Source organism: Montipora foliosa, chromosome 1 (genome assembly GCF_036669935.1).
Source record: "Montipora foliosa isolate CH-2021 chromosome 1, ASM3666993v2, whole genome shotgun sequence".
Taxonomy (NCBI): domain Eukaryota; kingdom Metazoa; phylum Cnidaria; class Anthozoa; order Scleractinia; family Acroporidae; genus Montipora; species Montipora foliosa.
The window spans coordinates 3,858,710-3,869,588 of record NC_090869.1 but is presented as its reverse complement, the minus strand read 5'-3'; the positions used below and the strand labels follow the sequence as shown (position 1 = coordinate 3,869,588).

The 10,879-nt window shown below is 37.7% G+C and overlaps 1 protein-coding gene across 2 annotated transcripts in view; it reads left to right on the top strand.

The window, feature by feature from the left end:
• The first annotated feature begins 1,339 nt into the window (after positions 1 to 1,339).
• The window catches only part of LOC137997286 (5-oxoprolinase-like), a 36,881-nt gene continuing 27,341 nt past the window's right edge, over positions 1,340 to 10,879 (top strand). For both annotated transcript variants that reach the window (XM_068843227.1, XM_068843307.1), the window contains exons 1-10: positions 1,340 to 1,707; positions 4,082 to 4,273; positions 4,735 to 4,866; positions 6,201 to 6,251; positions 6,540 to 6,595; positions 8,009 to 8,124; positions 8,713 to 8,792; positions 9,088 to 9,137; positions 9,944 to 9,989; positions 10,769 to 10,835. In XM_068843227.1, the coding sequence (XP_068699328.1) occupies positions 1,525 to 1,707; positions 4,082 to 4,273; positions 4,735 to 4,866; positions 6,201 to 6,251; positions 6,540 to 6,595; positions 8,009 to 8,124; positions 8,713 to 8,792; positions 9,088 to 9,137; positions 9,944 to 9,989; positions 10,769 to 10,835 (973 nt within the window). In that variant the 5' untranslated portion in view covers positions 1,340 to 1,524. The remainder of the gene's footprint in view (positions 1,708 to 4,081; positions 4,274 to 4,734; positions 4,867 to 6,200; positions 6,252 to 6,539; positions 6,596 to 8,008; positions 8,125 to 8,712; positions 8,793 to 9,087; positions 9,138 to 9,943; positions 9,990 to 10,768; positions 10,836 to 10,879) is intronic.

The window sequence follows — 10,879 nt, the reverse complement described above, 5'->3', positions numbered from 1 at the left end:
TTGACTCTTGTGCCCTCAAGAAGAAAGAAAAAACCTCTCTGATATTACTCTTACCTCCTCTGGCTAACTGGGGCCCTGCTTATAATCCATCTTAAAATAGGAAAAAAAATCAATGTAAGCAAACCGTTTTTTTTATTGGCTACACCAGGGAGGCCTACTGGTAATAGCACAACCCTAATTATGTAATACTCCCACTCGTAAACAATGAGTGGAATGACTCACCACAAAAATTTTACTTGGAGGATAGAGTAGACCTTGATTCTTCTGTGTATGAAAGCTCATGGAGGTGTCCAGCCAACAAGCTGCTTGTTAACGATCATAAGCTTTGTCTCCAGGCCCGGGATCAGAAGTATTATTAACGCCAATCCCAGATTAAAAATTAACCAGTTAGTTTATTTTCTCTACTTGCAATTGCCGTTCAACGCTGATATTCGGCAAAACTTTGCATTAGAGGAAGTCAATCTTGAAAAACAAAAATGAGAAGAAAAAAAACGTTCACCAAAAAGTTAAGGAGGCTCGAACAAGTTTCCAAGTGACGCTGTTATTAGAAGGATCGGCACCACAATGTTGTATCTATTCTCGATCCCGTGGTTGGGAAAAAGGAAAGAATTAAATATTTGATGCGATTTCAGGTCCCGAGGGAACGGTTGTTTGACATGGTCGAGCAAGAGCCTGGAACCTAGCTCTCAAGCCGCCATCTTGAAAATTACCGAGTTCTTTAATAAATTGTTCTCCCGCTTGCCAGTTTGTGCTCCATCTTTTCGCGGTCTTTCAATCGGTATATTTGAAATAAAAGATTGAAAATGCCACTCTACAAAGCCTGGGATGTAAAACGTGAGAAAAGATAAACAAGATATTAAATAAAAAAAGATAAAAATCTGTCTATAAAGTAAGGACGGAGAGAATTTTGGCCTCCTCAGGAGGGGGGGGGGGGGTCCTTTTTTCAAATAAGAATTGGGAAGGGGGGTATAATTTTTACCTCAAAATTTTTTTGGGGGGGTCAGTTTTGAAACACTACACTTTTTTGAACCCCCCCCCCCCCTTCCCCCCTGGGACGTAATTAACGATCGGTCCCTTAACCGGCTTTTGAACAATCGGGCCCTGTAGTTTGAGATACTGATGTATTTTCGGCCTTCTCGTCTAAAACGACTGGTTTTGCCCTTCTGGACCAGGACTCTGCCGATGCAGTCAAGAAACGGCACAACGCCCTCATCCTCAAAATACTTATCACTAACCAGACCGTCCTTGTAAGCCGTAAATATTGGATGAAGATTTCAAACGTAACACATCGCCTGCTACCCATTTTCCCGCGAAAAGTATTGCGTGATCATGATCTCGTGTTTGTCACACGCCTGATGGTGCGTTCTGACGTGTGGGCACACCACTTGTCCCACATGTTTCCCAGCTGTGGCGACCAAACAGGTTTGCAATTTGGAAAGCAAGCAGCTAGTAATTGGGTAGATTTTTGACTACTTTTACTGTGATAATAGTTGATGCATTCGTGGTGGATCTAAGGATATCCAGATGTCGAGGAGAGAAGAATCTCGTCTCCGTGGAAAGTTCAGATTTGCAATAGATCGAGGTGGAACTTTTACGGACGTTTATTCAGAATGTCCAAACGGAAAAGTAAGAGTAATGAAGCTATTGTCTGTTGATCCTGCATATCCTGATGCTCCAAGAGAAGGAATAAGGAGGATTATGGAACAGGTATTACATGGCTATTTTATTATGTTCTTTTTATCAGACCATCCGCTCAAAAATGTCCGAAGTCATCCAACTGCATGCACGCATATGAATTTATTGAAGCTTTAAAGTAACGGTTCCCTATCTAAGATCTTAGAAACCACCAAAACGGACCAAACTGTTCGAATAAAAAAAAAAAAAATTTTTTGGATAATTTCAGAGCCCATTTATGATTGTTTCTGATCTTCCAAACTGAACAATAGTTACTCACATGACCTTGGAGGGGTGCTTATTTCGGTTGAATTCAGAAGGAACGAGCTGTAGGAACCACAATATTTGGGACTACCAATGAAAGAGGTTAACTTTCAGTGGTCAGTTGCACCATTTTGTTCTTTACATCACATTCACAACTAGACGCTCCGTGAGCGTAAACTGGGTTGCTTGTGGCACATAACATTAAAAAAACAGGGGGTGCTGAGTTGGGTGGTATTAAGGGTGCAGAAACTGGATTTTCCCAGGAGTAATGCTAACTGGGCCAATCCAAAAATAACAAAGAAAAAACCCTAAGGATCCAATTTCCCCAATGTGGAAAATACCATAATACTCTTTGTTTGTCCACCCAAATTTTGCTTAATAATTAAACATTGTTTCCTGTTTCTTGTGGGACTTACAAATGCAGCATATTTCTCATCATTCTCAGACCTGCTCAGTCTGGAAACGATAAATCTACTTAGTTTTTGTTTCCTTTCCTCAGAAACAAAACGTATCTATTTTGACTTCAGGATAAACTATTTACAGTGTGGTGTTGTGGTCAATCGAACTAGAGTTATTACAGCTGAGCCCATATCTCAGCACTGTTAGCTTCAGAAGGCATGAAAACGAGGCTTTTGGGTCAGAACAAGAACTTCTTATCGAAGGACTGTGTGATTTCTTGATTCTCGACGGTTTTCTTTGCTTTTTTTTTGAGTAATTTGAGATTTTATTGTGGAAAATATGGAAAGGCACTGTATAGCACATGGATGTGTTTGTAGGTGACAGGGTAGTGTTATATTCGTAAGCCAAGTTAACCCACGGTGTCACAGAACAAAGGCTGATATTTCAATACTCACAGTTTATTTTGGAACTTCCTGGAACTTGTGTAGCAATAAAAAACTCTTCGATTTGAAACAGGAAATCAGGGCCATAGCCAGTATGAGGCAAACCGAGGCACTTGCCTCAGTCATTTTTTTCACGATTTTTTAAAATAAAGCGTGATTCTGGTGTTGTCTTTAAAATGTGGTCATCATAAACACCTAAAATATCTGCGAAGATAATTTAACCATGGACATTGCCTTAGTCATACAACCCTGGAAATAAAAGTTTATTAATGTGAATTCCTTAAGCTTGTGTGGCTGAGTGTAGTTGTGTATTCGTCCGTCTTCTTATGTGGTTTGAACTACAATTTTGGACAAAAGTAGTTAAGATGTTCCTCAAGTTTAGTTCATTAGACAATAACTACAATAAAAGCCCTAAAAGACTCCTGCCCCTTCCCCACCCAAAGCAAAATTGTTTATGAGAAGCACAAATAACCGGGGTATCAAACAACATTCTTTTGGGGGGAAGGGGGGTTCGTAAATGACTAGCCTGCGTGGCAGTAATTCGAAGGGGAAGGGAATGGGAGAGCTGATGGGAGAATGAGGAGGGTGCTCAAGGAAGAAGGGGAAGGGAACAAGAAACCCAATCATGTCAAATTAATTAACATATGCGACAAAATAAATTTTTCTGAAGAACCTTTCGTTGAATAATGGAGCGCTAAACAGACAACGAGCTTTCTTTCAAATAATTCTTGACTGTCACATTTCCAATTATTTTTTTACCCGAAGACTGCCCACTACCCCCTGAAACTTACCAAAGATACACGCACGATACTCTAGGCACAAAACCAATACTTAGCAGGGGAGAGACAGATTTCCATTTTCCTGACACGGGGAAAAAAATGGAGAAATGACACCCATTTTTCAACTGGTTTGCCATACTGCAGTTGGCAACCCAGTAAAAATAAAACGGAGAAATTCAACTCATTTTCTGACTGGATTGCCATGTGGCAACCCAGTATCAAAGTGCATGTATTGTAGTTCCTATATGTGCACATGTATGGAATTTTTGTTAAAATTAATGTTGGTGGACCATTGCCAATCACTAGTTGTGCTGGTTATGTCTGCCCCGTCTGTTGACAAGAGTGAAAAACTACATGTAAACCATTGATTTAATTGAATTAGTTGAACTTGACTGTCTCCAAATTATGTTAAAGTAATCATTATGTTACAATAAACTGGGAAACAATATTTATATATTATAACAGTTGGCTAAAGGAAGATAATGACATCATAGTTTATCACCTTGCCTATTTAATTCACAGGTTACAGGAATCAAAATGCCTGCAGATCAACCAATAGATCCTGAGTATATTGAGTGGATTAGGATGGGTACAACAGTGGCTACAAATGCATTGTTGGAACGGAAAGGAGAGAGAATGGCTCTTGTTATTACCCAGGGATTTCACGATCTCCTTCACATTGGCAACCAGACACGACCTAATATATTTGACCTGGTGAGTAATTTCAATAAATTAATGAACCAAAGTCTTTCGCAATGCTAGCTAGTAACGTGCATGGAACATCATGCGTTTAATGAGCAGGATAATGGGATAATTGTATAAACATCCAACCTTTGTAGCCACAATATCCTATAGCTTTACCAATGGAGGACAAAAATGTGAGTGTCAAACCTGTAATAATATGCAGGTAAACTTGTGATTGTGTATTGTTTATTGAAAAAGGCTCCCATAAAAAAAAATACAAGAATTGAAAAGACTAATTCAGTTGCCAAAAAATTAAAACTATTTCCTGAAAAAAAGGTCAACCGAAATAAAATATTGATTGCTTGTTTTATGTACAGAAATTATGCTAATCCATACCATGACTGTCCTTTCAATTTCATCCAGTAGCTTGCATGTAGCAAAATTCATAACTTTTGATACGACTTTTTCCTATTTTTTTTTTTTATTTAAAGAAAGTGATATGCCCAGAAGTATTACATGAGGACATAATAGTCGTCAAAGGAAGATTGGTTTTGGTTCAGCCTGATAGTAAAATTCAGAGACCTGAAAACTGTAAGATTGTCACTGGGAGCACTGGTGAAAAGGTAGGGAAAAGTCTAGGCATGTGACATTTATAATTATTGCACATTTTAATTTAATTGTATTTTAGGTCTCTCTGTATGGTGTGGTTACTGGACAGTATGAAGGGCTAGTACTTCTTAAGACTTCTCTTCCTAAAAGAAATAGGGTTGTATTTGCAGAGCTGCATGGTGTAGTGGTGAGAGCTCTCGCCTGCCACCAATGTGGCCAGTGGGGTCAATTCCCAGACTCAGCATCTTATGTGGGTTGAGTTTGTTGGTTCTCGACTCTGCTCTGAGAGGTTTTTCTCCAGGTACTCTGGTTTTCCCCTCCCCTCAATTTGTTGATTGTCAGATGAGTTTATAGTGTCCCCAATTACAGTGTAGGGCTCCAGCCCCAGACTGACTAGACACTTCTAAATAAATTAATAAAGTTCCTTTCCTTTCCTTTTCTTTCTTAAGGAGAAGGCAGGGCAGTAATTATTAAAAATAATACATTGGAACCTCGATTATCCGGACCTCGATTATCCGGACTTTTCGATTATCCAGACTTTTCGATTATCCAGACTTTTTCATGAATATTAATAAGCTTTGATCTCAAAAGCTTTCAGAGGTAAAAAGTGTCTAAAATCAAGAAAAGTGTGTTCAAAACAGCGCATTTACCGCTTCGCTTTCAAAAGATTTAGCGCTCGGCGACAAAGAGCATTCTGATGCATTCAGCTGAGTTTTGATTGGTTCAGTATTGTTTTGTTGCTAAGGGAATGTCATGCTTGATCATTTCGATGAGCGTGGGTCATGTAAACGCACGCAACGGTCACAACAAACGACAGCATGTCTACGAAGCGAAAGCGATCTGTTCTCTCAGGCAGCAGAATGTTTTAAAAAGTGCTTGTCCTGGATGGAAAGACAGAACACTGTTGACCCTGTTCAAGTCACGCAACTTCGCCGTATGATGGACTTCGTCATGCGATCTCGTTATAAGACTTTAAAGCAAACTACTGTGCTTCACTTTTTTAGAAATGACGAATAGGTTTTCATTTATAACAGAATAGGTTTTCATTTATAAACAGTGTACATGAGTATAGGGGCAGTTCATAGAAGAAGACTTTTGTAATTAAAAATGTGCTATCTTTATTTCTTTTGTTTACATTGTTGTCTTATTAATATTCATATTTTCGATTATCCGGACTCTCGATTATCCGGACTTTTTACTGAGGTCCCAGCGAGTCCGGATAATCGAGGTTCGACTGTAATAATAATATTATGATCATTTACTAGAGTGATACAAATATGATGATTGATGTCACCCTTTGTATAGAAAATAATAATTATTGTGGTGTTTGTTGTTTTCATTCTGTTAGCTTGAAGAGTGGGAACCTTTGGACAAAGACCAGCTTAGAATAGATCTTCAGGTAAAGGTGTTTCACGGCCATCCCAGGATGTATGTTTTTTTTTTTTTGCATAAAAAATGGTAAGAATTACAGATTGCCTTAAGCTTTGGAAAAGGCTTTTTATAAATGGAGCTCAGAAGGCAAACGGTACATGTACGTTCTTTAAACACAGACAAAGGTTAATTGGAAACAACCGAAAGGAAATTAATTTTACCAGAGTTTAATAATATACGCTTGATTTTGCCAGTGATAGAAATCAGGGTTTCACTTTGTCTTAGTTGTATGTTGTGTTGATTTACCATTTAACAGAGAGTTCTCGACAAAGGAATCAAGAGTTTGGCTGTTGTGTTGATGCATTCTTACATGTGAGTGTTATTTGAAGGCTACTGGGAATTTTTTTACTTAAATTGAACCCAATGACTCCTGAACTTCCTCTATTGATTAGTAAAATGGTCTTGTGTTGGACAGAGTAAAATCTATTTTGTCTCACTCCTGGGAGACTTTGGGTTTAAGGAGACATGGTTTTAATGAGTGGATGCATACTTACATACACACAGTACACTGTACATACATACATACTTTATTATACTCAAGAACCGGGAGCTTGTTAAACTCCTAGCTTTTTTAGCTACTATGTTGAGTTTAAAGTAAAATATTTAGTCCAATAAAAAAAAAAAGAATAACAATAAAATGTAACTTATTGCAACTGAATAAACAGACATTATATTGCTATAATGGGAGGCGCGGTGGCCTCATGGTTAGTGCACTCGACTCTGGATCGAGTGGTCCGGGATCGGGTCCTGGCCGGGGACATTGTGTTGTGCTCTTGGGCAAGACACTTTACTTTCACGATGCCTCGATCTCTCCACCCAGGTATTATAAATGGGTACCGGCAAATTTAATGCTGGGGGTAACCCAGAAATGGACTAGCATCCCATCCAGGGGGGAGTAGAAATACTCCTAGTCGCTTCATGCTACAGTAACCAGAGATAAGCACCAGCCTGATTGGCCTTCTAGGCTCGTAGCAGACTTTACCTTTTTTATATTCATGCTACTTGATGGGAAAGGCTGCGAGCTGCATAGAGTAGTCAGTTACGTGTGTCGAAAGTCATCTTTCTGATACGTGTTTTTAGGGTTCGAGAAGTTCTTAGATTGTCAGTTAGGGAGTTAGATTTTTGGTCCATAATACCGTAAAGTATTTAATCCGTATTTGGTGGTGTTCACTCTAGGTTTAACAAGAATCAGTTTGCCCCTCAAGTTGCACAACGTTTGTGCCTCAAGCTTGCCCAACAAGTTGCACGATGTTTGCCCCTCAAGTTGTGCAATGCTGAAGTGTTAACCCTTTGATTCGTAAACCGCACCGTTTTGATCAGTAAAATCTATAGGCTACTTGGGAAAATACCATAATACTCTTTGTCTGTCCCCCCAAATTTTGCAAAAGCATTGCTTTTGTTTTCTCTTACTGTAATATAAAATACGCTAAATTGAAATGTTTTTTGTGGTTGGGGAAGAACTTGAAAAATCATATTTTTTGTTGGAATTACAGAACTTTAAACTGCCTGTTGCTCTTAGCTAAGTAAATGGTTTTCTTGATAACCTCATTGCTATAGTGTAGTGCCTTGAACACTGTTGCATTACATTTCTGTCCGTGACACTTGCATGCTTAGAGGGGGGCTCCTTTTGAAAATAAGTCCATCCTTGTAAGGGCAAGTGAGTTGTGTTTTGGAGAGAGTAAAGAGTCTTGTGCTTAGCTCCCTTTCTCCTTCTCACTAAACTAGGTACAATGTGCACGAGAAAGAAGTTGGTGACATTGCATTGGAGATGGGTTTTGAACAAGTGTCCCTGTCATCAACAATCATGCCAATGGTGAGAATTGTACCTCGAGGATACACAGGTAAAAGTAATCATTGCTGTGAATTTAATGATGTTTTATTGAAACTCGATCTGTATATTGCATTTTATGAAGCTTTCATGTTCATTCTGCAGTTCACATATGACATTTTATATATTATAGAATCAAAGACCTTGTATCTTTTGTCATAATTTTGTTCCATAAAATGTTTTTTGTAATGATACTTCTTCCTTGAAGTTTGATAATAGAAGTGGATTAACCAGGTATTTGTAGCCAAAAACTAGGGTAGTTTTTTTTGTCAACATGAAAATTTCCCTTACTCACAGTATTGTTTCTTCTGCAATGAAGGCATATACATGTACAGTTAATTAAGTTTTACTATAAATTCTCTTTTGAAGGATGAATAATAATAATAATAATAATAATAATAATAATAATAATAATAATAATAATACCTTTTGGGCCAGAGGCAATTTACTTTTTGGCCCAGCTTGCATAAGAGCTTGTGATAAGTACAGAAAAAAAATACTCTTTCCCTTCATTAAATTTCATTGCTAAATTAGTGTGGGGAGCAGAACCTCTCAAATCTACCTGTAGATTTGCTTTTGATGAAAGTGATCTTTTTCATAGCTTCTGCTGATGCCTATTTGACTCCTTGCATAAAGAAATACATCCAGGGCTTTACTGCAGGATTTCAGAAAGGCATTGAGGTTTGTAGGTTTGTGCTATATTTTCCATTTACTGTACCATGAAAGAACTTAGTAGATGTAGCTGTTTATAACACAAACGAGATAAGCAATAACAAAACTAGATCTTTGAAAACTCACACGAGAAACACAAGTCTGACTTATAGTTTACTGTGCAAGTCCGACTAAACTTGGGCTCAGGCCCCACACTACATGTTTACCAATTATGATAGTTTTCATGACATTTCTTGGGTCTTGTCAGTCCTCTGAGAAATCATATGTCAAAGCTTGGACTAATTCCTGGTTTTCTCAATTATAGAACAAAGTTCTGTTTATGCAGTCTGATGGAGGTCTTACTCCAGTAGCCAAGTACGTGATGAGCCATTTCTCTCATTGTAATATAATTATGTGCAACTGCAGAGATGCCAGCCTGTGAAGATCAAAAATCTGGAGATCAATTTTTTTCATCCAGACCCCCCAACCCACCTCCCCCCATGGTCAACTCACCCATTCCCGTCCTCACAGAAACCTGCACCCACCCCCTTTAGTCCAGCAGCTCCTTCAGAATACAAGAAATATTACTGCCATTGTCAATCTTGAACAAGAAATTTGTCGGAAAACAGGGCCCTTATGTCCAGAATTATTAATATTGGTTAATAATTAAACTGAGATTGAATCAAACAATCAGTTATAATTATGGCCGTGATAACAAAAGAAGATAAAGAATGCCATTTGTTTAGTTTGTTTAAAACTCGGAGATGATGAAATGCATTAAGAATGCCCTTGTTGTGATGGTTACCTCACCCTTTCCGTCACAAGTGTGCCACTGATAGATTTTACTCTGTCTAATATAATACCAAATAATTTTATTCATCAAGGGAAAAATCCCCTTAAGGGTTTAGCTCAAGTTCAACTGAACTCTACAAAAGCCCAACACAGTATTTTTAATATTGTGTTGCTGAGCTATATGGAATTCTGTTCCTTTTGGGGTTAAAGCGGCACAATCTCTCGAGGTACTGTATTTTAAAAAAAGTAGTGCTGTACGTGACGTGAGTACAAAATGATACTGTTTTGCAGATATTCATTTGTACATGTAAGTTATGTACATTTCTCATTATCATGATCTGGGAATAAATAATTATTACAGTGTATTGAAATATGCTTTGCAATGACAGATTTTATGGGTCAAGAGCCATTCTTTCTGGACCAGCAGGGGGAGTGGTGAGTTTGTGAGAAAAAAACGTTACATTGCAATGAATTTACCACAGTGTATTGGATGACAAGAAAATGAACTTGCATCTTGACAAAAAATACCCCCCTCTCAAAGAATTTAAAATGGTAAATTGGCAATGATATAATTACTGCTAAATAATGGAACGTTGGTTTCTGTCAGAAGATTTTAATAATAATATTTGCAGATCAAGATTTGTATCCAGGAAATGGATTTGAATTGGAAATTATTATGGGAACAATATTGTTTATCATTATTGTTGATCATTATTATTGTTTCTATTTTTCCTACAGAACTTTGGTTTTTCCCATGAATGTTTTCATGGATTAAGATTGTTAGAGTTTTCTTTGGGTTTCCTACGGGAGGTCCCATGTTTTATAAGTCAATAAATCAATGAGTCAATGAGACTCACAGTCAATATAGCAATAATTAATTGATTAAACCTAAGCCCTCATTTCAGTGATTAGGCCTAAGCACTCTCTGAAATTTTAGCTTTCATTATGGTTTGGTCAACTGCACTAACTCATTGACTCATTGACTCATTGACTCATAAATAGTGTATACTCTTCCCATGGATTTATGCCTATACCATATATGGTATTGTACATGTGCTTTTAGTTTTGCAGTGAATAATAAGAGTTCTGCCATCTTGATCAAGTCCTTCACAGTTATATTGTGAATACACAACAAACATATTTTATGTTTTTGAGGAAACAACCATTATTTTAGCCTATTTATCTCTAAAAATTATTGCTTCTTGTCTGCTCAGGTTGGTTATGCAATGACAACTTTTCAGAGAGAAACAGATCAGCCTGTCATTGGATTTGACATGGGAGGTAATGGTTAAATGCGTTTAAAGGCAAAGGAAATTGAGAATCCA